This window comes from Dermochelys coriacea, chromosome 7 (assembly GCF_009764565.3).
Source record: "Dermochelys coriacea isolate rDerCor1 chromosome 7, rDerCor1.pri.v4, whole genome shotgun sequence".
Classification (NCBI taxonomy): Eukaryota; Metazoa; Chordata; order Testudines; family Dermochelyidae; genus Dermochelys; species Dermochelys coriacea.
In genome coordinates this window covers 108,206,380-108,232,471 of record NC_050074.1, presented here as the reverse complement: position 1 = coordinate 108,232,471, position 26,092 = coordinate 108,206,380, and the positions used below count along the sequence as shown (strand labels likewise).

The 26,092-nt window shown below is 42.1% G+C and overlaps 1 protein-coding gene across 1 annotated transcript in view; it reads right to left on the bottom strand.

The window, feature by feature from the left end:
* ATE1 (arginyltransferase 1) overlaps positions 1 to 26,092 on the bottom strand; it is a 230,238-nt gene that overhangs the window by 18,860 nt on the left and 185,286 nt on the right. The window contains exon 12 of the mRNA XM_043519739.1: positions 4,636 to 4,709. Within this exon, the coding sequence (XP_043375674.1) occupies positions 4,636 to 4,709 (74 nt within the window). The remainder of the gene's footprint in view (positions 1 to 4,635; positions 4,710 to 26,092) is intronic.

The following is a 26,092-nucleotide window of genomic DNA, read 5'->3' as shown; positions in this document are numbered from 1 at the left end:
CTGTGCACATTCATCCATTCCAAGGATCAGATCCTGATACCCTTTAATCACACTGGGCATCATCTTGCTCAGTGAATACCCCCATGGATTTCAATGGGACTATTCATGGAGTCAGCTATTGCTCAGCATGAACAAGGGAGGGTGGGAAGTAAGGTCACCAGATGTCCCAATATTAAATCGGGACCATCCCAATAGTAGGGACTTTGTCTTATATAGGCAATTATTACACTCCCAACCCCAAGAAAAAAGATGTCCCAATTTTTCGCACTTGCTATCTGGTCACCCTAAGGGGAAGCAAACTGGCCCTTATAAAACCACATTTCTTCCCAATCACAAGCACTAGTCCACACTGAGAACTAAATCAATGGCAAGTGTTTATTCAGGGCCAGATTCTGCCACTTACACTCAGGATTGGTATTATTGTTAAACATATTATAAATGGCAATCCAGGCTGCCCCCAGAGAGCTTAGTTCTTTACTCCATTAAAATAAAGGTACTACTCAGGGTGAATAAGGATGGGTGTAAGAAAATCTCAGTCCTGGGGTATAAAATTACAATCAGACCTGACTAATGAAAGGATGATCAGTGAGTGAGACCGTTGCCAGAAATAATGCTGGAAAAAACTGAACAGCTGATAAATGTGTCTGAAGAGTACTGTGATCCCAGACACAATGAGACTGTAGATAAATACTGTGGTGGTGGTGGTGGTGGTGGGTTTGTTTTTTGCCAGAAATCAAGACAAGGGAATCAATACTTACATTGTAGAGCTGAGAACTTTTGCCTCCACAAGTAACTTTGGAGGCATAAAAGACTCACTATTTAGAGACTGGACTCTTTGTTTAGCACACAAATTCAGTTTACAGGAGAGATTATTGAAACAGATCTAATCCTAGAGAAATGCCTCCAAATAGCAAGGGCAGCTGAACTGGTATGGGAAAGTATCAGAACAATGGTGGGCCATTAGTGCAAAACAAGTACACAGGCTCAAGCCCGAGGAACCCAGGAAGCAAGACAGACACACACACACCTACCATGGTCCAGTGAATATACTGGGGGAAGAAACATGACAGGCAAAAGAGCGCCCAGTCTATGGAAAACAGTGCAAGGAGTATGGGAAACAAATCCAAAGGCACTCAACATATGGGCAGTGAAGAATGAGGTTGCCAGCCATTCAGCTACCATGTTTGCAACTATACTATTGGATCAATGGCCAATGCAATTCCAGCTGGATTGTAGAGCTGGCTGAAATATAATCCTAGCAGCAATACAGGAATTTAATCATCAATGCCACTAAGGCAGTTTATCTCCTCCTGTAAATGGAAGAAAGGCAGACACCCATTTTCGTCCGCCTGGAAGCTCTCTGTAGCATTCAACACTGTTAACCATGATGAGATACTTCTATCCCACCTTAGAGAGGTTGCAGGAGTCTAGGGTTATGCGCTAAATGGTTTGAGTCATTGGAGGGACGTACCCAATGTGTAGTGATGAGAAATTGTACCTCCATCATTAGACCCCTCATTTGTAGAGTTCCAAATGGACTTCATTTCTCTTCCCTGTTCTACATGCAATCTTTAGGTGAGCTGGGTAGACAACATGGACTCGGTTGCCAGCAATACGCAACACATCTCTACATAACTTTCACCACATCACTACCACCACAATGGTCCAGTGCTTGGATGAAATCAGCTCATGAATGAACAGCAGCTGGCTGAAACTTATGGGTATAGGAAATCATTTAAGAGTTCACAGCTACGGTGCAGTCTCCTTTGGTTGAAGGTTTAGACCCAAATTTAGCCAGTTCAGTCCATAGCCTAAGTTTGAGGTACTTTTAGATTCCTTGCTAAGAAATCCAAGCTAAACTCTCACATAACTGCATCCACAAGTAATGTGGTCTATCATTTCTGGCTGGCTATGAGACTCCATCTCATCCCAGCAGATGTTGACCTGGCCTCAATGATTTACACTGTCACCACTTTTTGGCTGCCCTGCAATAATATAATATACCTGGGCATGAAGCCTCACAGGTCAGGAAACTCCAACAAGTACAGAACAGTGCATCCTGTCTCCTCAGCAACACAGGTTACTGCAAGCACATCACACCTGTCCTCCGCTACACCAGTGACCCATAGAATTTTGAATCAAGTTCAAGGGTTCAGTCCTTGTCTTCATAAGGTGTTCCATGATCTGCATGCAGGCTATCTAAAAAAACTGCTTAAAGTTCCAGGATGAAGACTGTGCTCAAATGGGTCACTCCTCTGACACAAAAGAATTCTCAAAAAGAAAAGGAGTACTTGTGGCACCTTAGAGACTAACAAATTTATTAGAGCATAGCGGCCGGGCGAGCCCGGGTTGGTTTTGGTCTGATAAATGCACGCATCCCGGGATTAAGAATTAAGCTAGTCTGTGCAGGAGACAGTGCTTTCTCCATGGCTGGTCCCAGACTGTGGAATGAAGTTCCCCAGGAAATAGAACCATTACAAACATCACCACCATCAGCTCCAAGTGCACATTTCTTTGACCTGCCTTCTCTGTAATAGTGACGTGTATATTTAAATGAAAACTAACAACCAAAAATCCCAGAGAAGACACTCCTCTGTGCACTCTTCTCCCTGTGGAGACAGAATGATTTTGGCCCAAGAATCACCATTCCTGACCAGCTGCCCTGCTTCTCTGGGTGAGAAGTAGTTACTTCATCCCTGTTGGGGCAGCAACTTACTCTTCTTTGTGTAGCTAGCCAGGCTTGCAGAAAAATAGGGAGGAGCGAGCTCCACCCCCTCCTCAGCTGCTCACTTTCAGTGGAGAGCAGTGGATGAGTTTCCACACACTCTGAGCCACATGCTGACACAGTCAAGCAGCAGAGTAAGGAGAGGCTTTGCTCCTGTTTACTCCCCTAAGCAGCTGAGTAAAGGCTGTGAGACTCTAGCCCTTACATTTCAAACTCCCCAGGACATGGGTTGTGCCTTCCTTTGTTGCTTGTGCAGCATTGAGTTCACTATTGGAACTTAAATCATCAGTACACCTGAACTCTTAAAGTAAAAACATCAGAAAAAATGTTAAGGATGAAAAACACCGTTTTGCCTCTGCTCAACCACTGGGAGTTAGGCAGCTAGATGGTTTTGAAAATCCCACTAAATACCTATCTTTAGGCACCTAAATACCTTTAAATATCTGGCTCAGTCTCTCTGGGCCTCCCTTCCCCATCTGTAAAAGGGTGGGAATAGTATTTCCCTGTTACACAAGGGTGTTGTGAGGATAAATATATTGATTAGAGAGAGTGAGGTGCTCGGATACTACAGTAATGGAAGGCCATATAAGAACCTAAAATACATTCTATGAAAAAGCCCTATATGAATTAACCCACTGCACTCTTGTGCTAACTCCAGAATCTGTCACTGCTGGCAATATGTACACTTGTAACTCAGTTATTCAGGACACATCTAGATATGTTTGGAGACTATAACGTATGTTTTATAATTAATTGCTTATTAACCATCCCAAATCAGCTAGGGCTAGGCAGACCTGTGAATGCTTTTGGGTGTACCTGGCAGAAGTATAAAGTTCTTCCACTTTCCAATAATATAGCACTAGGAGGACACATTCTTTGGAATTAGTCCCATAATGAGTATATTTAACAAGACCTCTAATGCTCTAACTGGGTTTTGTTACAGCTTGATTAGAAGTTCTTGTATCTTTGAAATAAAATAAATCCTCTTTGAGGAAAAGTAAATTAAACTAATAGTGCATCATTTTATATATTATATACATGGAAAACATCTTTAAAGCTTTACATTGAATCTATTAAGTAACTGGGAGACATGGTATAGTGGATTGGATCCTGGGAGTCAGGAGACTTTCTACTCCTGGCTCTACCACGGCTGTGACCTTGGGAAAGTCACTTCACCTCTCTGTGCTTTTGCTTCCCTTCCTACACCCCTTAGAGATACAGCTATGACAACCTAAACTCCAGTGCAGACCGCACTAGGGCGATGGAAGAATTCTATCTACCTACCTAGCTACCACATCTCAGGGAGGCGGATTAACTACATTGACGGGAGAACCTCTCCCACCACTGTAGTGAGTGTCTACAATGAAGCACTATAGTGACATTATAGCATTATAAGTGTAGACATAGCCTTAAACTGTAAATTTTCGGGGCAGGGACTATCCCCTACTATGCATTTGTACAGCTCCTAGCACACTGTGGCCCTGATCTTGTTTGGGGCCTCCAGCTATTACTGTAATATAAATAAAATGAAGATATGTGAGAGGGAGATACAATGGTGTCTTTGCTTTATTTTTTTTAAATCCATACAGTTATAAAGGATGAATTTGGGATGTGTGCGGGAGAGTTAATAACTGCACTGAGTGAAGTCAAGAGAGCTTAACAATGCTTAGAGACTTCAAAACATGCCCAGAATATTGCACAAATAAGGATCACATTAGCTAGAGCTGCCCAGGGTGGGAATTTTTATGGTACTCTCCTGTAAGCTGCCCATCTAAATTGATCCTGCTGGCCGTTTGCCATGTTTGCCTCTTTTCTAAGTGACATACCTCCCCCTTCATTATATGCAATTGCCACAGATTGTAGGTCAGGTGAAACATGCTAGGGTAACTCAACAGGTCCACAGCACTCACCTTAATCACATCAAACAAAGGAAAATCCAGCTGTATGTGCTGAAGACCAGCTTTATTCCATTCCTTCCAAGAATCTAATTCCTTCCAAGTAACCAAATAGAGAAAAGGGACAAATTAGTTCCATGAAAGTGGTTCAAGTGCAAACTAGGTTGTTTGGCACCATGTGTGAGCAGGGAAAAAAATATCATTTCATACCATTTCTCAAGTTCCTTTGATTAAGTCTTAATTTTCCCCTTTTTCACCGTTCGCTTCTCCTGTTCCTTCCCTGCCCCCACCTCTTTCACAACTCCTAGACTGTGCATTAAGCAACAATGCTGCAGCTGAAAGGCTATTATGTAGATTCATGAATATATAATTCCAAATCAAACTACCAAAAGATTTGCCCTTATGTTTTAACACTATTGTTCATCTAGTGGAAATGTTCAGATACAACAGAAGAAGAGAGAAATATGGCACACAAAAGTTTTCCCACAGCCTTTAGCCTCTTAAACATTTAATCCTATTGAGAATATTTATGCCTAGAAAACAATGAGGGAATCCTAAACACAGCCAACAGAGCCTGTGCCCCTGCTGACTTCCCCCTGGCAGCAAACAGGGGCTTTCTAGAGACCAGCTGCCTGTTACCATGGTGACCTCCCCACTGAAGGGCAACACTGGGCACCACACTTAAACACTTTTGACTGGCCACATGGTTATCAGAAGAAAGGAGGAAGTTCCCCTTTAAAGCATCTGTGTGCTGATTAGTTTAGAAAAAAACTAAATAATTTGGGTTTAAATCATGCCGTATGGAGCCAGTGGCTCAGTGACAATGGAAAGTGATACATGTCTTGCACTTCTTGAGCTTTATTACTTAATTTTTTTTACTGGAGCTTTAATTTAGTCAGTGTATTTTACTTTTGCTATAGTTTCTGTAATAGACTAAACACACAAAAAAGACCTAACCCCCAGGGTACACGAAGCTTTGTTTCCTGCTTTTTTCCTCTGCTTTATATAATCTAGTTTTCAAGCATTCCAAGCATTAGGGTTTTATGGTCAGTTTTCGGATATGAGACACACTGGCGATATCTTTGCCAAACCAAAAAACATTATGGTTCAAAAAGCAACTATCATTGTATCTGATCATCTACTGCTGGGCCAGTCACGTGGACAAGCCCACAGCACACTGACAGTTCACTCTTGTGTGCTTGATTGTTTGAAAAGTGTGAATTGGGAGTGCTTTGTTCCAGGTGAGCCTTGAGTGGGTCTGACTGTTATAAAAGCCAGTCAGCGGCGAACCAGCCGAGCAGCGAACAGCAGAGAGCCTAACAGAGAAAGTTTGTCTGGGGAGAGCCCACCAAGGCTTCCATCTTGCAGACCTCTCTGAGTAGTTACTACAATACCAGAGGAAGCTCTTAGAAGGAAGGTAATATGGATGGTGAGCGTTCAGCTGTTGTTAAACATGGTACATCCTGTGCAGGTGTCTTTCTTCCACAGGACAGAAGCGACTTTGCCTGTACAAAGTGGAAGCTAGTCTCCATATTGGAAGGGAAGGTCCAAAGAGAAACTGAAGATTTTCTGGACAGATGTCAGGATATGCTTCTACGGGCACAACGTTCTGAAGATTCAGAGCAGGCTGCACAGCGGGGACAGAATGACGGTGAAGAAATTTTGCAGCATGTGACCTCCAGAAGGGGAGCGCCCATGTACCAACAATGCAGACTGAGGTAAGCAACCATTTTCATGTTCTCTCCACAGGTATGAATGCAGAGAGTGGACTAGACAGTACATCTGAGGGAAGGGAGCAGGAGACTCTGCCGATTGGAAGGCATGAGATGCACTGTCCTAGGGATAGGGGTTCCACGACAACCTCTCCCAAAAGAAGGAGGCTGTTGGTGGTGGTTGGGGACTCCCTCCTCAGAGGGACTGAGTCATCTATCTGCCGCCCCGACTGGGAAAACTGAGAAGTCTGCTGCTTGCCAGGAGCTAGGATTCATGATGTGACGAGAGACTGCCGAGACTCATCAAGCCCTCGGATCGCTACCCCTTCCTGCTTCTCCCTGTGGGCACCAAGGATACTGCCAAGAATGACCTTGAGCGGATCACTGCAGACTACATGGCTCTGGGAAGAAGGATAAAGGAGTTTGAGGCGCAAATGGTGTTTTCGTCCATCCTCCCTGTGGAAGGAAAAGGCCCGGGTAGAGACGGTCGAATCGTGGCAGTCAATGAATGGCTACGCAAGTGTCGGAGAGAAGGCTTTGGATTCTGTGACCATGGGATGGTGTTCCGAGAAGGAGGAGTCCTAGGCAGAGACTCACTCCACCTAACGAAGAGAGGGAAGAGCATCTTCGCAAGCAGGCTGGCTAACCTAGTGAGGAGGGCTTTAAATTAGGTTCACCAGGGGAAGGAGACCAAAGCCCTGAGGTAAGTGGGATACCAGGAGGAAGCACGAGCAGGAGAAAGCAAGAGGGGAGGGCTCCTACCTCATAATGAGAAAGCAGGACGTTCAGTGAGTTATCTTAAGTGCCTATACACAAATGCAAGAAGCCTGGGAAACAAGAAGGGAGAACTGGAATTCCTGGCACAGTCACGGAATTATGATGTGATTGGAACAACAGGGACTTGGTGGGATAACTCACATGACTGGAGTTCTGTCATGGATGGATATAAACTGTTCAGGAAGGACAGGCAGGGCAGAAAAGGTGGGGAATTGCATTGTATGCAGTAATGAGCTGCCAAAATCTTAACGGGTTCCCTCCTCACCCCACGAGGGGGTCATTGCCCACCCATGCCCCCAGGACTCCTGCCCCATCCAACCCCCCCCCCCCCACGTTCCTTGACACACCCCCAGGACCCCTGCTGCATCCATCCCCCTTCCCTGACTGCCCCCAGAATCGGGCAGGAGGGTCTCGTGGGCCACCATAGTGGTTGCCTACCCCACCCCTAAGAGCCGGAGGGACCTGCCGATGGGCAAGGTGACAAATATGGCATCCCTTGATGGCTCTGCATCAAAAATCAAGAGAATTGTAAGTTCCCTTGGCTTGGATATGAAATCAGAAAAATTAGCAGTTTTGGGTGAGGTTAAAATTCAAATTTGAAACACAGATGTCTGTAGGCAGTGGGCGTCAGGACCTACATGACTCAAAATGGAGAGGAGGATTCACACACACCTCTTGCATGGTTCAGTTTTGGAAAACAAGGCATCCTGAGGTGGCCATAAAGCAAAGGACAGCAGTTAGAAAAGAATGGTTTAGCTTACATGTTCCCTCTCCCACTCCACACTTGTAGTTGGAAGCTATGGTATTATACACTTGTTACTTGCAAGCCAGTCCCCTCTAAAGTATTCCTGTGCTACTCAAATAAACTTCTTTAACAAGGCTCGTTATGTTACACAAGGAGGAGAGTTGGAATGGGAGGTGAAGTCAGTTTTTTTACATAATATTTCATTCTTCTCATTTTATGGTCCCTAGAATTAAATACAAACAACCCATCCAACCCCAAAATCCCCAAACACATGTACTTTTGTAAAAACAAGGTTTGCCTTACCCAATAGAGGCAGGGTTCAGTGGTAATGTAAAGTCAACGGCACAGCGGAGGAACTTGATTTAACAATGGAACATTCACTAAGTAACATTTGTGAACCTATTGTATTTTCCCCTTTTCTATTTCCCTACTCCCCACCCCTTCTAGAGAATGGATTAGGATTGTCTTTCCATATAGGCACTTTTGTGGCCCCATCACCCAGGTGTCTGGGTATTGAGATCAATATTTCAAACATTCCACAAGTCACCAGTATTTGGATCCTAGGTTTGATTCAAGCCCATTTCTAGGCAGAAAAAAGAGCAATAAAATGTTAAGTTACTTTAATATACAGGGGTGATGATTTCTTTAGAGAATATATTTTAAAGATTGTACCAAAAATATGAATTGACTGTTTTGCCTCTTAGTTTAAATATGCAAGTTCCAGCTGTGATTAGATCTCCTTTAACATAAAGTAGACAAAAACTTTGCCTTAGAATCATCAGCTTGATGAAGGTCATTCACGTCTCTCAATAATTGTCTTAAATTCTTAATCTGATGTGAAAAATGTGGTGACATTCATATTCACTGCAGTGCATACATTTATCTTAAACTGTTATTATTTCCATTGGTATGAAATATTGGATTAGAATGTCCAAACAAGAAAAAGCTAGAACAAAATTATACATCTAGATACTTGCCATGCTGAGAAGCCCACTGAAATTTGCTTTCTGTTTCTAACAATGCCAATATTTGCTAATATTTCTCTAACACCTACTCTTTCTGTTTCTGCGAAGGAAGGGTGAGTTTGAACAGAGTACAAATTAATATATGAGTACAGAGCAAACTATGAAAAGTAATCAATCAGTCTCTTTATCAAACTTTGCCTATGATTTAATCAGATTTTCCAAGCTCCATTATGAATATTCAGTATCCTTAGAATTTCTTTTGTTGGAATGTGTGTTGAACAATTCTCCTTGCATGATTCACAGGATTTTAGCAATTGGAAAGGACTGAAGAAATACATTTATAATCTGCAAAGTTTCATCATTATTTTATATAATAAAATAGGCTGGCCCACATAGCTCAGAAGCAGTGACTGGTTTTGAGTTACTGCTGTGTGAACGCAAGATACAATTTGCATGTTACTTCTTCTGATCTGGCAAGTGCATGTCCAAAGGGCTGAGATGCCTGGTCTAAGAGTACTATTACTTAGAGAGGTTTCAGAGTAGCAGCAGTGTTAGTCTGTATTCGCAAAAAGAAAAGGAGTACTTGTGGCACCTTAAAGACTAACAAATTTATTTGAGCATAAGCTTTCGTGAGCTACAGCTCACTTCATCAATGCATCCGATGAAGTGAGCTGTAGCTCACGAAAGCTTATGCTCAAATAAATTTGTTAGTCTCTAAGGTGCCACAAGTACTCCTTTTCTTATTACTTAGAGAGCATCCAGTACTAGCTGATAAAAAGCACAAGAACAATCATTACTGCTGAACAAACCAAAAGTTCCTGTACTTTTAATTCCTGCCTCAGAGCAGCTGAACACTGCTTCTCAGTAGGCTAGTCATTATTTCTTTTCCTTATAACTTTATATTCCTTCACACTGACTACCCCAAATGTTTTCACAGATAGAGTATTATTCTTTGAGAAAAAGCCTATTCTGTTATTCAGTTTAATATTTTCCACCTTCAATTTCAGTTCAGAACTATGTCAGAACCTTACCTTGCCATAAGAACAGACCATCATCTATAACTCTTTGCATGAGCCCATTAAGTTTTAAAGTCACTTATCAGATACCTTCACAGAGGGCCTGATCCAAAGGCACTGAAACCAGAGTGTCTTTCCCTGGATTTCAATAGGTGACAAGGACAGTTCCATGTCTCCTTTGCTCCTTCTAGATACTAATGAGGATAGAAATTGCTTTTTCCTCCCAGAACATGATCCTTCACTCACAATAGTAAATTCCAGTTGGCTGCCCGTTTCCGTATTTTGCCACAATTCTGCAATCTTTCAGTATCTTTCACTCCGTCAGCCATTATTCCATCTTGGTGGCATCCCATTGTACGACTTGCCCTCTAATCCAGATCACCACCAATAATACTTGGCACTTACACAGAACTTTTCATCTAAAGCACTCAACAGAAGTGGTTAAATACTATCACCCCCATTTTACAGACAGATTAAGAGACTTGCCAAATCCATCTTGTTTACATCTGACACCATGCTCTAGTTATTGTTTCCAACCACTTGCCGGGACTTGAACAGAAACAGTTGCAATACTAACTCAGTGGGACCTATTCTGCCAAGTTACCTTAGCATAAATGTATAGGAAAGGCGCAGTAAAGAGTTGCCAAGAGAGGGAAGAAACCATAAAGAGTGTTCTGGGTCAGGTACCCGGGGGGCGTCAACTAATAAAAATAAACAACTGTAATCTAACCCCAAAACCAATATTCTAGATCTTTCAATCTCTATTTCTTGTGTAGCTGATAGGAGCCCAGTGGGTCAGCACTGCTTTTCTTTGTTTGAATTTTCTGGATACTAGCTGCCATTCTTTACTCCAACTTTATTATGAGTTCTTTCCCCTTTCTTGAAATTCTTCCACTTTGTTAAATGAATTGTTCAGTGGTCCAGTATTAACTGTTCTTTTTACTGTCAATAGAGCCTGCACTTAAAATATAGATCCCCTCTTGCTTCCAAATAAAATGGAAAACTTCTTCATAATAGCAGCCGCATTCTGCTGATCTGCTATATTTATTTTAAAAAGTAAACATGGAAAACGGACACATTTGGTTTTAATTCACTTTGACTGACCCAGAAAGGATACATAGTTCAGCCCCATACATTTTCAAAGAACTGTGCATGATTTTGGCTGCATGTCCCCTAATAAAATCACAGAGTTGTGTGGATATGATCTTTCGATATACATCCAATAGATACCAGTCAGAACTGGCACCTGGTGGGCTATTTCAACAGAGGTGTCAGAGATTGCACAGACACATACCATGGCTCAGAACAATAGTCCATCTAATGCCCTTGCCTTCAGTGGGAAGGAATGTCTCACAGTTCAGAAGGCATAAGTAATAGGGTACATTGAGTAATACCTTACTCTGCGAGGAGTTTCACTGACAACACAAGGATAACTGGTGGAGCAAGGTGCTCCTCAACATGAGTTAGAGTATCAAAATCTAGTCCTTAATTAAGGTTTCTGGGGGATGTTGCTCCCTCCCCTCTCCACCTGATTTTTAGTGTTAATTATTAGAAAAATAATGGCAATCATAGAAGAGTAAATCAATTTTTATTTTTGCTTAAAGTTTATTTGGGCCTCCACACCAAAAAAACCTAGTCATTTTAAGTAAGTAATTTTTTTAAAAGAAATATTGATTTACAGCAATGCCAAAACTGAGTCATTCATACACTGAACGTAGGACAAGAAGCAAATGGCTTAATCTGCAGCAAAGCGGATTTAGGTAGGATATTAGGAAAAGCTTTCTAACTATAGTTAATTAAGTAACTTGCCCAAGGGCACCTAGCAAATCAACAGCAGAGCAAGGGACAAAACACAGGTCTCCCAAGTCCCAATCCAGTTCTCTAAGATACACTGGCACCCAGGCCACGATTTCCTCTCCAATGTTCATACTTTCCGGTGCAGTCTTTAAAAGTGCCTGGAACAACCCAGTGAAAGAAATTCCGAGGCAACAGACTTGCACCAAATGGCCAATTGTTATCGTTCCAGACAGTAGGGCAGAGGGAAAAATGAAAGAATTACGAACAGGCCACAGATGCTCAAGAACCAGACAAGGCAAAGAGACCATCAAGGTGGGTGGAAGGGGAAACTAAGTCTTGGCTATCAAAGACAAACCATGAGAGGGGAAGAAAGGATACATTCGCCAATAGGAGAGTCAACTGGCCTATGGTTATCTTGTTAACCCCAAAAGGTCAGAGACCAGAAAAGTGAAGCTGCCGTCTCTTCTGAACGATAGAATAAATTGATAAAATGTGTTAGGTTGAAGCACCAAGCCTCTAAGAAGGGTCTAATATTTATGGTTCCCAACTTCATTTCACAAGCCTCTGGTGCATTTATCTTGCTGATCCAGATGATTTAACTCTCCAGTGTAACCAGATGAATCGAAAATATTTCAGGTCTGGCATGATTTGGGAGCAAGATACAGACTTGGAAAACCCCATGCGGTGTTTGCCAAACAGAAACTGAGAGGGCACAGGATGGAGTTAAAAGTTCCCTCAGTGTACCACCTAACCCAAATCTTTGTAGAACACAGGCAGGTTCATTGTTAGTTCCTTCGTATGATTTACCGTATAATGTGTTGGTGGGCAATGGATATAGAGAGCTCTGAAAAGGATCAAGCACAGGGTGAGCTAAAAGACCTATCAATGGATGCATCAAAACTGACTTTTTCCTTAACATTTCCAACTGTTGTGCTACCACCAGCACTAGTCAAGACAGGTTGGGGGCCTTTTTAACACTGTTTTCTCTATCCCTCCTCAGACAGGTAAAAATGAGGATATTCTGTCTATCTGGGTGGTAACAATGGTGGAAAATGTTCTGAAAAAGCAAGCACAGGTAAGGCTGCTGTAAAGACAGGACAGGATCTCTGTATCAATGAAACATCTCCACCAGGCCATTCCTACTAGAACACAGAGACAACATTATGTGTGGAAAAACACAGAGCCCAGAGCTAAAAAAATCTCACCCTCCTAGACGCCCACCCCCAGTAGTTACTGTGGTCTAGGATAGGAGATCCTCAACTCTCCACCCAAGAATCTGGGATACTTCAATGGAAGTCGAGTAAGGACCTCATCTGATGAGGTTTTTCCTCCTTGAGACACAGGAAGAGGGGAGGAAACTAGCCACACTCCTTGCTCAAGGAATAGAGAACAGAGACCATAAGGTTGGGGGGGGGGCATGGTGGGAGGAGCCAACTGAACACAAGGAGAACACAGGGAAACAAACACGACAGCCACAAAAATCTTTGCAGTTTTGGGTCAACTAATTAAAGTTGCTGTATTACAGCCCTGGATGAAGCAGAAGAAATATTGTAGGTATTGAAGTAACTCGTGTTTACTTGCAGTTGATGATTTTAAAAATCTGTATGGCTACCACAGTACTAAAGGACTGCTTCTCCTTTGCAATTCCTACCATCAAAACAGCCTTCTTGTGCCATCTCTCTGAGTCTGACAGCTAGGGTGACCAGACAGCAAGTTTTAAAAAATCAGGATGGGGGTGGGGGGTAATAGGCTCCTATAAGAAAAAGCCTCAAATATCAGGACTGTCCCTATAAAATTGAAACAAGTTCACCTTACTGAGAGCCCATTTCTTAATACTACTGTAATACATACTACAGTAGCACCTAGAGGTGCTGACTGAAGTAGGCACTATAGAAAGAAAGAGTCTCTGCCTGAAGAGGGTGCAATTTAAAGAGACAAGATAAGTAAAGGTAGGAAAAAGGATCATCCCTATTTTCCAGCTGGATAACTGAGGTACAAGAAGATTAAGTGATTTATCCAAGGTCAGACTGAAAGTCCATGGCAAAACTGGTAATTTAACTAAGCTCTCTTGAGTTCTAGTTCACTGGGTTGATCACAAAAGACAATTCTGCCTCGCTATATTTCAAAAACTTAACTTTGAGACTATCATTTGTTTGAAAGATACGGTACGATATGAGGTTGTATAGTACTCACTGTGCTCTTTCACAACAGTCTGATTTCATCTGAACCAGAGCCAATCCCAAGCATCAACACCTATATAAAAGTGTGAAATCACTCACACCTCAAATTGCTGGGTTTTGCAGGCATGCGTGTCAGTGGATTATCTGCAACAGGGTCACATTAAGGAAAGATATTTCAAATTGATAAGATACTGGTTCCATGCTCCAAGACTATTAAAAACACTTTCAAAAAGTGCTTGTAAGTTGAAAAATATGATGCCTGGTGGGAGAGTCATGACATTGTGAAGCTGCAACTTCAGGACATTTTAGATCAATGTACAGGGTGCTGTTCGTAGGATTTACTGAAACAATTACGGTTCTCCTGTTGACTGCATATGTGTATTCCAGCATGAATCAATAGATTAGCGACTGTAAATGTCAACGTGTTCTTTGTTTGCTGTCAAGTAGGTCACTCTGCAAGGTAATAATGAAGAGCATGGTTAAATGTGTCACTGAATGATTAGCTCCAGAAATGCACCAGTTCTTATGAAGTCTGTACAAGAATTAAAAGGAGCTAATATGTGCGAAAGAAAAATTGAGGACCATGGACACAGTGAAGAAAAAAGAAAAGGAGTACTTGTGGCACCTTAGAGACTAACAAATTTATTAGAGCATAAGCTTTCGTGAGCTACAGCTCACTTCATCGGATGCATTTGGTGGAAAAAACAGAGGAGAGATTTATATACACACACACAGAGAACATGAAACAATGGGTTTATCATACACACTGTAAGGAGAGTGATCACTTAAGATAAGCCATCACCAGCAGCAGGGGGGGAAAGGAGGAAAACCTTTCATGGTGACAAGCAAGGTAGGCTAATTCCAGCAGTTAACAAGAATATCAGAGGAACAGTGGGGGGTGGGGTGGGAGGGAGAAATACACAATGAAATATACAGGGAAAAAACACCAAATCTGTGTGATCTTTGACAGGTTCAATTCTTTGGGTAATGTGATTTTTGTTATATGAGATATGTTTGGCTTTGCTTTTTTAGCAGGTCACCTTATTATATTTTGGTGTTTGGTTTCTTTCCTTCGTGAAGAAAAAAATCTGTTTTATAATAAAAGGGAATACACAAAAACAATACAGGTTTCATGTTTTAGAAGCAGAATAAATATACATCAATTACAGCTTCACTATCTTGTGTTGGGATCTCCAGAATATCCACTGAGCTAAGCACAGTGTCATAGGGCAACACCCTTGAGAATACCCCCTTGTGGCACGGTGTGGTTTTGCATGCTGGCTGCCCTCTTCTCCCCGCATTGCAATGATTTACTCAGACCCAGGAACTCCAAACCAGATGCTCCATTTTGAAGGATCTTTTTTTCCAGATTACAAAGAAAACCCTCCTCATTAGCCCCTCAAGTCCAACCCTTCTTCTAACCCTGAGCTAATACCAACCAATAAGCATGCAGCCAAGTTCAGGAGTCCCCAGCTCTGGTTTATAACAAAGTTTCACTCTCCTTAAGCCAGTAGCCCCCGACCTCTTCTCCTGGAACAGGGTTATGCTTCAGGCCAGATGTAATTCTCAGTCATCTTTTCCCCAACTATTCCCTTGTACTCACTCCTTTCACCTTTACCTGGGAGATGTCTATAGGCCACAGTCCATCTCCAACAAGAGTCTCAGGGAGCGCCTGTCTCTAGGAGCACCTCCCTGCAACTGAGCCCTGCTGGCCTTTTATTAGTCCTAGATGCTCGTTATTCAATCGACTGCCTAGATGGTCTCCTTCCCTTCGAAATGAGCTCTTGAGAGGTAGCCTAGGTCCAGATTTCCCTTAAAGGGGCCAGCAACCCCTTCACTCTCAGGCCAGTATTTGAATGGAAGGCTTTAACAGAATGCCTACCTGCTGGAAATGGTAGTAGTGGTACTGCTTTTTTTTTTTCTTTTTTTTTTCCAGCCAGTACTGAGCCAACTTTATACTGTAGTTTGGATGAGGTGTAAAACTGAGGTCATTAAAGACTTGTGGAACATTTCATAATGTGGGGTATTAACCCCGGTGTCTCGGCTAACTTCCATCTAAATTCTGCTCACCTAAGTCCCCTGGCAGTCTCTCAGCTGGACAGAAAATTCTTTTTTACTTCCTTCCCTAAACTATCAGCTGCCATGTTCATTTCAGTTGGCATGATATACCCCTTAGTTACATAACAGGGGGATTATTCTGATTTAGTAATCAATTGTTGAAATGCTTTGAAATCCTCAGACAAAACAAGCTTCAGAAAGAAACAGTACTCTCTCAAAAGAATGATCAAAATGGACATTTTCTCCTCATACTGTAATAACTGTCCAAGGTATTCTGGAGGGGCAGAAGAACGCACAGTTATAAAGGTAAGGTCAAGTGTACTGTGCTATAAAACACGCAAGCTTTTAAGGAATTTAAAATAGCAGTGTAAAGGTTTGGACTCACCTCTGTGGCGCCTCCTGATGGTCATTGTCAGGAATTAGCTCATCCAGCCACCAGAGTGCCCTCTGCAGGCTGGTGACCCACCTTACTGCTGGCCCCCATGTCCCTCTCAGGACCCAGTGCCCCTTTCTGTGGGGTGCTGCCCCCCCGGCGGTACCCCCACACTCTCCGGTTCTGGGTCTCCCCACCCAGGGGAACCCCCCCCACCCTCTAACCCCACCTTGCCTCAGTCTGGGCTCTTGCCAGTCCCCATTTAGCTCCTTGTATTGGGGCAGACTGCAATGAATATGCCACTCATCACAGGCAAGGCGTTTTTGGACCTGCTGCCTCTGCCTACCCGTGGACTGCCCCTCTGCAACCCTGCACCTATTCAGCCTGTAGTCAGGCCTGCAGCCTGAGGCTTTCCAGGCCAGAGCTCCCAGCTCCTCTGGTCCTTCCCCAGCCCTGCTCCAATCTAGGTGTCCTGCTCGGCATCTTGCTGCCGGGCCCTTCTCCCTCTACAGGCAGAGGGAGACTGATTGGGCTCCTGGCTCACAGCCTCTTATGGGGCAGCTGGGCCTGATTGAGCTGGCCACAGCTGCGGCTGCTCCCTTAATCCATCTCTCCCCGGGCTGGCCTCGGCCCTGTCTGGACCGGAGCGGGTAACCACCCCACTACAAGCAGTAAAGCATAAACATCTACAGTGACCATGAAATAGAATGGAACAATCTGGAGGGACTGCCAAAGGTGAAGTCCTCTCAATCTTCTAAAGACTAGACTGTGTCCTGAAGCACAGCCTTGTGTACAGGGTACAGTGTCAGGGGAGGATCCCAGGAAGCATCGTCTCCCAGGGTGAGGATATTTTAAAGTGGGCAATTTTGTCAGGTGGTTGCTTTCGTGAAGTGGTCCTTAGTGCTTAATTTTATCTCTGGTACATCTAATCATGATTCATTCCATCAAAATCTCATGATCACTTGTACTGAAATAACTCACTCTTTAACTGGATTGCATTTAAAAATGATTGGGTAATTGAACAAATGGCCACAGAAATTTGTCATCCAGTGAAAAAGGTTTTTTTCCTGGCACGATTAGGATAGAGAACAAAATGTCTCCCCTTTCAAGAAAAGCCAAAATTCAGAGTGAGACTGGCAGATGAAGTTGATAAAACCAAAAAGAATGAAGTGAGCTGTAGCTCACGAAAGCTTATGCTCTAATAAATTTGTTAGTCTCTAAGGTGCCACAAGTACTCCTTTTCTTTTTGCGAATACAGACTAACACGGCTGCTACTCTGAAAAAAGAATTCTGTTATTCAAACATTTGTTAACATTGTAGAGAGATACCATGTAACTTCCTTGTTGAAACATGCCCCCTGGTGACTGCACACGAATAACCTGATCAGACAGTTATTTTAATCAAAGTAATATGAACAGAAGAGGTATGTTAAGATAGTTAAGGAACTAAGAGTATGACAGATTAACAGTGATTCTAGATGTATATTTAGACTGGAGGTTTTGTTAGAACAGTGAAAATTGTTATTTTGGCAAAAGAAAGAGTAGCAGCAATTAGTTGCATGAGAAGTAACCTATTATAGTAGCTCCCTTTGGAGCGGACATGCAGTAGTCATGCATTTAGAAGGCACTGTAGCTAATATAACATTTGTATTATCTTTTCTCAAAATGAAATAGGTGAGTAGGCACAACAAAAGGCAGTATGGTCTGGCACAGTTAGAGGACTGGAGTGAGAGTTGGAAGCCTGGGTTGAATAATTTAATGCTGTGCAGAAGATAAAGCTGTTGGAAGCTGGAAAACAGTAGCATAAATATACTCTTAGTTCAAACATGTAACGAGACAATGGGACAGTACTGAGAAAGCAATGAGCCTGCATCTCACTTTTGAGAAGTCTGTATGAAATGATTTTTATTCCAAACTCAGAACACTAATGTGAGAGTCCCCACAAATTTCCTCCCTACACTGAAAGTAATCTGCAAAAAGAACAGGAGTACTTGTGGCACCTTAGAGACTAACAAATTTATTTGAGCATAAGCTTTTGTGAGTAGCCCACAAAATAAACTTGTTAGTCTCTAAGGTGCCATAAGTACTCCTGGTCTTTCTGCGGTTACAGACTAACACGGCTGCTACTCTGAAACCTGAAAGTAATCAGCACATTGATATTCCAAGGCCATGGACCAACCACCTCTGCAGCTGGCATTGTGGGTACCAACCATCCTCAGTGTGCTTATACATAACCTGTACACTTTCATGTTACCAGCGAATGCCAAAGAATTGCAATGAGTAAACAACCATTCCGACAGTTGCAGGCTGAGAATCCCAATTGTAATAAATTAATGCAATGTCATCCTTTAAATCAAGTACTTCACTGAATTAAACTCATATGCATTGACCTGGAGGCTTTTTTCTTACATTGTGCAATCCATTATGCTGTACTGATGCTCCCTAATACATGTATTTTGTCTATTTATACTGGCCAAAACATCACAGACAAGGGAAAACAATTGATTAATGGGGGCTTGATAGTGATAAGCTTTGTTACTCTTCAACTATACGCATTCAGAACATTCACTGAGCACACTTGAAAAAAAAAGATTCCTGTGAACATAAATAAATGAATCCTCCTTTTCCTGAAATATAGAGATCCCAAGCTGACCTAGTCCCTATCGACTCTCCCCACTCTTCTCACCACTTAATAGACTTTCTAACACTTCTCTTCTGCTCTGATAACCATCTCAATGATGGACTTTAAGCAGACATTACACAGGTGTATCGAATGCCAAAAGGAAATTGGAAATAACTGGTGAAGCACAAACATCTGACAAAAGAAATTACAAAGAAACTAATAATAGGTGTCAACCGGTAATATGCAGCCACAGAGCAGATATGGAAGGAAAGTTTTTGAGGCTATGTTACAGATTAATGTTCATGATTCATATTTTATAAAGTGTACACTGACAGATACTGGTTTCAAAGAAAAATATAACATGAAATTTAAGAACTAAAAGGTTTGACAATGCCCAGAATTAACTGTTCAAATAGTTTATATACATTGTTTTATGTTAATATAAGAAACTATGTTTTTGAATTTGCAGCTACTATGTAGGTGGTGAAATCTTAGTGACATATCCCCATAGGCCACAATGTAGCACACACCCCGTGGAAAGACTAATAGTTTATGCCACCCTTTCTCCACCATTACCTCGCATTTGAGCATCCCACAAACAATTAATTTATCCTCACAACAGTCCTGTGTTCTCTATATTACAAATGGGAAACTATGCCCGAGGTCTCACAAGCAATTTGTTGTAGAGCTGGAAACCGAACATAGATATACAAGTCCAGTATCTTGACCACAAGACCAGCCTTTCCTACCCAACAGCAATGGCCTGCCTTTTAAACAGTACTCCTAGGGAAACGTGCCCTCATTCCTTTCAGTGCACTCAGCTTGCAGGGTTTCCTTTCACGATTTTTCCTGGCTTTGACATCTGTCACTCCATTGATCACCAGGTTGATCCAGGTGGCGTCTTTTCACCCTCCCTGCTGGTAGCACTGAGAGCTGTTTTGGAATTTCCCCAGCACATCAGTATTCCTGTTTGGGAGAAGGTTTTCAGGATGGCTTCACAGTTCCTTATTCTGGGACTAAAGAATATGTACAGGCAATGAATGGTAAAGGTCATGCCTATTATCTACTCAGTCTGGTGTGCAGCCTTTCAAAGACCGGACAGTGGTTCATGACACCAGATTATTAGACAATATTTTGTTAATGGGTCATGAAACAATATTAGACATGGCTTTACTCTTTCCAAAAACTGGTGCCCCTCCCCCTACATCTCTCACCTAGATAAATTACTCAGGGTTACATCCTGGCTGGCAAGGTTCGACTACCAAGATAAAGATGTTAAGCTTAGGGAAGAGATATGGGGGGTACATGCAGGCAAGAAGGCCACCAGGAAGAATCTACAGGCTCTTCTGAGATGGCTCTAGTGCCATACCCACTCACATGCCTGTTATTTTATACCCCTTTGTCCTTGCTATTCTATATGAGAACAGGAGCCCACTCATGCAGATACCAGTTTATGTTGCTTCTTCAGAGCATGGTCAGTTTTCTGGGAATGCCATGCCTCTCCCATTTGGGGCCTTAGCATGTTTGCCCCAACAGGATATTCAGACCCCTTATCGATGGCATTACTTAGGCATACATAGATACTTGGACACAGTACCATCTGCTGGCTCACAAACATACTTCTAGCAGGCCCTGGGAATCCCATCTTGTTTTTGTTTCACACGACTGAGTAAGGACTCAGAATAAGATAGGACTCATTTGTGCTCCTGTCACACAGAGTACTTCACCTGGAGGACAAAAATGTAAGACCTGATTTGTGCTTGGACGTAGCATAAAGGGGCAGCTGCAGGGAGACACTTGCAGCTTCCTGATTCCAGGCCATCTGGCCCAGCTCAAGTTAGGGCTCCACGGAGCAGGCCTAATTAGCGCCAGTGAAGGATCAGATGTAGCTCTGCCTTACCATATTCTTCTCCCCTCCATTGTCAACACCCACACGCATTCCCTCCTCCCCTAACAAGGGGCTGGGGTGGTGCCTGGTTTAAGATGCAGCAGGGCCATCTGAATCAGCTTCATGCCAGTGGAACATAAGAAGAGCCATACTGGGTCAGCCCAAAGGTCCATCTAGCCCAGTATCCTGTCTTCTGACAGTGGCCAATGCCAGGGGCTTCAGAGGGAATGAACAGAACAGGTAATCATTAAGTGATCCATACCCTGTCGCCCATTCCCAGCTTCTGGAAAGCTCCCCTGCAAAGGGCACTTTGCACCATGAAGGAGAACTCAGCCCTTAGTCTCATTATCCAATATCAGGCAATAACTGTGTGAAGAAAAACTGGACTGAAACCGAGAACCTGCTTTCTGCCACTTTGGTCACATCTACTACCACAATACATGTGGAAGGGTGTTGTCACATCCACTGTGGTGGAGAGAGGGCTTTCATCAGAATTGCCAATGCCAGTTGCATGTATGCATACAACAGTTTAGCGTTTTTAAATAGCACATTTAAAAAAAAAACAGTATTAGAAAATTATTACAGCAACTTGTCAGGCGGCCTTCGTTCAAAAGTGCTTGGTGTATGACACTTAGAAACAAAGTAATCTGGGAATTTTGCTGTAAAATATTAAATGTTAATATCACATCTCCTCTTAGGTTGAGGAAGGAGAAGAAAGACGCTGAAGGATCTGAGAATCCTGTGAAAAAAGCGTATCATTCATTTGTACATTTGTAGAGACTGAAAAGAAAATTACTAATTACCCTTACAGAGAAAAGATTAATGGCATAGTAAGAATGACAGAGAACACAGCATAATTTGTATGAGGATTACGATCCAGCTGTAGAAAGCATGCAGGGAAATTGAGGCATAAACTAAAAGAAAATTCAGAAGAGTACAAATTATGGCAGTAGACAAAATATTCATGCAGACCTCTCTAATGCCACACCAAAAATTAAACAAAGATGTCCACATGCTCTAAACAGGCACATTACATTTCATTTATAAATTAAGATCAACTTCAATGGAACAACTCAGTGTAAGTTAAAACACGCATGTAACTCTTTGCAGGGGGTCAGAACCTAATTGTGTGTTACTTCCTAATTGTATTATCTTAGGTCCAAAATGCTTTAGGCAAACTCCTGTATCTATAGATTATCCATCTAGATCTTACATAATTGTGAAGAGTCCTATGAATCTGAAAGTAAACTAAAACATGAATGAAGCCTGTTATTATACTGAATTATACTGTATACTCTGAGGAGACTGGAAGTAGCCTTCGCTCTATATCAGGGCACAGTGTAATCAAAAATTAGCTTTAGCCTTATTAGGCTTTGAATCACTTTGGAAAGGAAGATAGGTCAAAATCTTTTACTTTAAAAATTTACCATCCACATTTTTCTTTGGTTTATTATTTACACAGAAACGTCCACCGCATCAAATTAAGGAGCCTGTTGTATACATATAGTACCTACATATTGCATTTTCCATTTCCGCTCTTTTACAGTATATTTTATAAAGTGTATTTACTTGAAAGTACGTTCCACTATTAGATTTCCTTTTTTGGAGAAACTTCTTAGAACATTACAGTCCTAACATTTCCCAGGGCTCAGAGAGACTGCAAGAAATAACCCCCAAGTTTAACCAACAGTAACAAATACACAGGATAAACCTTGCAAAATATTCTGGAATATAATTCCCCTGTACCAACAAATAATAAATAGAAATTATATTCAGTACAGTAGAAACTCAGTATATAGACATATATGCAATGTAGATGTATATAAATTTAAAGTCAGTTATAGTTAATTGAAAAATGTACTGTATGAAAACTATCAAGTTACATAATATGAAGAGGTTGGAGAAGTAAAATAAAACTGCTTAATATCTACTTTACAATTAATCACTTAATACAAGCAGTCCCAGACAGAGGCCTGGGAAGAGACTATTCTACAACTAATGTCAGATTAGTAGTTAACTTGCCATTTCTCTATAAATTGTGGTGACTATTGAAGGAACAAGTCTATTCTATTTCTGAAGCATTTCTATATGAAGGGATCCAGCTTTGCAATGGTAAATCTCCTTTCCAACCTAGCATCATTCATTGTACTCTCAAAACTTGACTAGGCATAGAGCAGACAAGTACATTTGGATTATTCATGTCAGCTTCAAATACAGAGTTTATCCATGATGGTGCTAATAATTTGTAACACCCAATGTTTACTATGCTAAATAATTCTTTATAAAAGATACTTGGCATCCATTCTATTTGTTGTCAATAGTAGCCTGTCCTGCCCCCAATTTTGGTTGGTATATTAAATATAGGTTTCAGAGTAGCAGCCGTGTTAGTCTGTATTCGCAAAAGAAAAGGAGGACTTGTGGCACCTTAGAGACTAATAAATTTATTAGAGCATAAGCTTTCGTGAGCTACAGCTCACTTCATCGGATGCATTTGGTGGAAAAAACAGAGGAGAGATTTATATACACACACAGAGAACATGAAACAATGGGTTTATCATACACACTGTAAGGAGAGTGATCACTTAAGATAAGCCATCACCAGCAGCAGGGGGGGAAAAGGAGGAAAACCTTTCATGGTGACAAGCAAGGTAGGCTAATTCCAGCAGTTAACAAGAATATCAGAGGAACAGTGGGGGGTGGGTGGGTGGGGGGGAGAAATACCATGGGGAAATAGTTTTACTTTGTGTAATGACTCATCCATTCCCAGTCTCTATTCAAGCCTAAATTAATTGTATCCAGTTTGCAAATTAATTCCAATTCAGCAGTCTCTCGTTGGAGTCTGTTTTTGAAGCTTTTTTGTTGAAGTATAGCCACTCTTAGGTCTGTGATCGAGTGACCAGAGAGATTGAAGTGTTCTCCAACTGGTTTTTGAATGTTATAATTCTTGACGTCTGATTTGTGCCCATTCATTCTTTTACGTAGAGACTGTCCAGTTTGGCCAATGTACATGGCAGAGGGGCATTGCTGGCACATGATGGCATGTATCACATTGGTAGATGCGCAGGTGAAGGAGCCTCTGATAGTGTGGCTGATGTGATTAGGCCCTATGATGGTATCCCCTGAATAGATATGTGGACAGAGTTGACAACGGGCTTTGTTGCAAGGATAGGTTCCTGGATGAGTGGTTCTGTTGTGTGGTGTGTGGTTGCTGGTGAGTATTTGCTTCAGATTGGGGGCTGTCTGTAAGCAAGTACTGGCCTGTCTCCCAAGATCTGTGAGAGTGATGGGTCGTCCTTCAGGATAGGTTGTAGATCCTTGATGATGCGTTGGAGAGGTTTTAGTTGGGGGCTGAAGGTGATGGCTAGTGGTGTTCTGTTATTTTCTTTGTTGGGCCTGTCCTGTAGTAGGTGACTTCTGGGTACTCTTCTGGCTCTGTCAATCTGTTTTTTCACTTCAGCAGGTGGGTATTGTAGTTGTAGGAATGCATGATAGAGATCTTGTAGGTGTTTGTCTCTGTCTGAGGGGTTGGAGCAAATGCGGTTATATCGTAGCGCTTGGCTGTAGACAATGGATCGAGTGGTATGATCTGGATGAAAGCTAGAGGCATGTAGGTAGGAATAGCGGTCAGTAGGTTTCCGATATAGGGTGGTGTTTATGTGACCATCGCTTATTAGCACCGTAGTGTCCAGGAAGTGGATCTCTTGTGTGGACTGGTCCAGGCTAAGGTTAATGGTGGGATGGAAATTGTTGAAATCATGGTGGAATTCCTCAAGAGCTTCTTTTCCATGGGTCCAGATGATGAAGATGTCATCAATGTAGCGCAAGTAGAGTAGGGGCATTAGGGGACGAGAGCTGAGGAAGCGTTGTTCTAAGTCAGCCATAAAAATGTTGGCATACTGTGGGGCCATGCGGGTACCCATCGCAGTGCCGCTGATTTGAAGGTATACATTGTCCCCAAATGTGAAATAGTTATGGGTGAGGACAAAGTCACAAAGTTCAGCCACCAGGTTAGCCGTGACAGTATCGGGGATACTGTTCCTGACGGCTTGTAGTCCATCTTTGTGTGGAATGTTGGTGTAGAGGGCTTCTACATCCATAGTGGCTAGGATGGTGTTTTTAGGAAGATCACCAATGGACTGTAGTTTCCTCAGGAAGTCAGTGGTGTCTCGAAGATAGCTGGGAGTGCTGGTAACGAAGGGCCTGAGGAGGGAGTCTACATAGCCAGACAATCCTGCTGTCAGGGTGCCAATGCCTGAGATGATGGGGCGTCCAGGATTTCCAGGTTTATGGATCTTGGGTAGCAGATAGAATACCCTAGGTCGGGGTTCTAGGGGTGTGTCTGTGCGGATTTGTTCTTGTGCTTTTTCAGGGAGTTTCTTGAGCAAATGCTGTAGTTTCTTTTGGTAACTCTCAGTGAGATCAGTTTTTTCCACCAAATGCATCCGATGAAGTGAGCTGTAGCTCACGAAAGCTTATGCTCTAATAAATTTGTTAGTCTCTAAGGTGCCACAAGTCCTCCTTTTCTTTTTATATTAAATATAGGCTCTTGAGTTTTTATATAGGACTTGATTGAAAGCCTGAGGTCCCTAATCACAAACTTGTAATAATGCTGTTTAATTGTATAATCAAAAAGGCCCATTAATAATGAAAAGCTTTGTCTCCATAGTCTCAGAGCATAGAATTAACAACTCTGACAAACTGGACTTCGTGAAGTAACTATCTTGCCTCATTTAACAGTAGTTACACATTTAAAAATAAAATGATGTTGAATAGATTTTAGGGCTCCCCTAGTACAAACTGCCAAAAGCCTGCAAATTGGGGGTGGGAATGTGGGGAGAGGGTTAAAATTTCAGTCAACTGAAATGTTTGAGGGAAAAGTACAATATTTTGTGAACTAAAGAAATAGCATCAGTTTGAACTCCTTCATTCAATCGTACCAGAATCTTAATGTTAAAGTGAACATTAATTTCTCAGTGAAATAGACACATTTTATATGGTTATGAAATACATATTTTATATAGCATACTGGTTTATTGGATAGATACATATTTAGAAACTTGATTTACAAATCAGAACTACCACCTGGATGCAATCTTTAGTGATGACATGAGCTAGCGCATTGCATTAACATGGTGCTACGCATTTAAAATGAAGTTAACACATCTTACGGCCTATCCCCCAATACTTATGGACATAAATTTACTTGCATAAGTAGTGCCATCAGGTCTTGAGTTCAATAACCATTTGCATACTTGGGACTAAGGCTGTTCTGAGAACTAGTATTTACTCTTTCCATATTGGGACTGGGACAGACTCAGAGTAGTCTTCAGATGAAAACA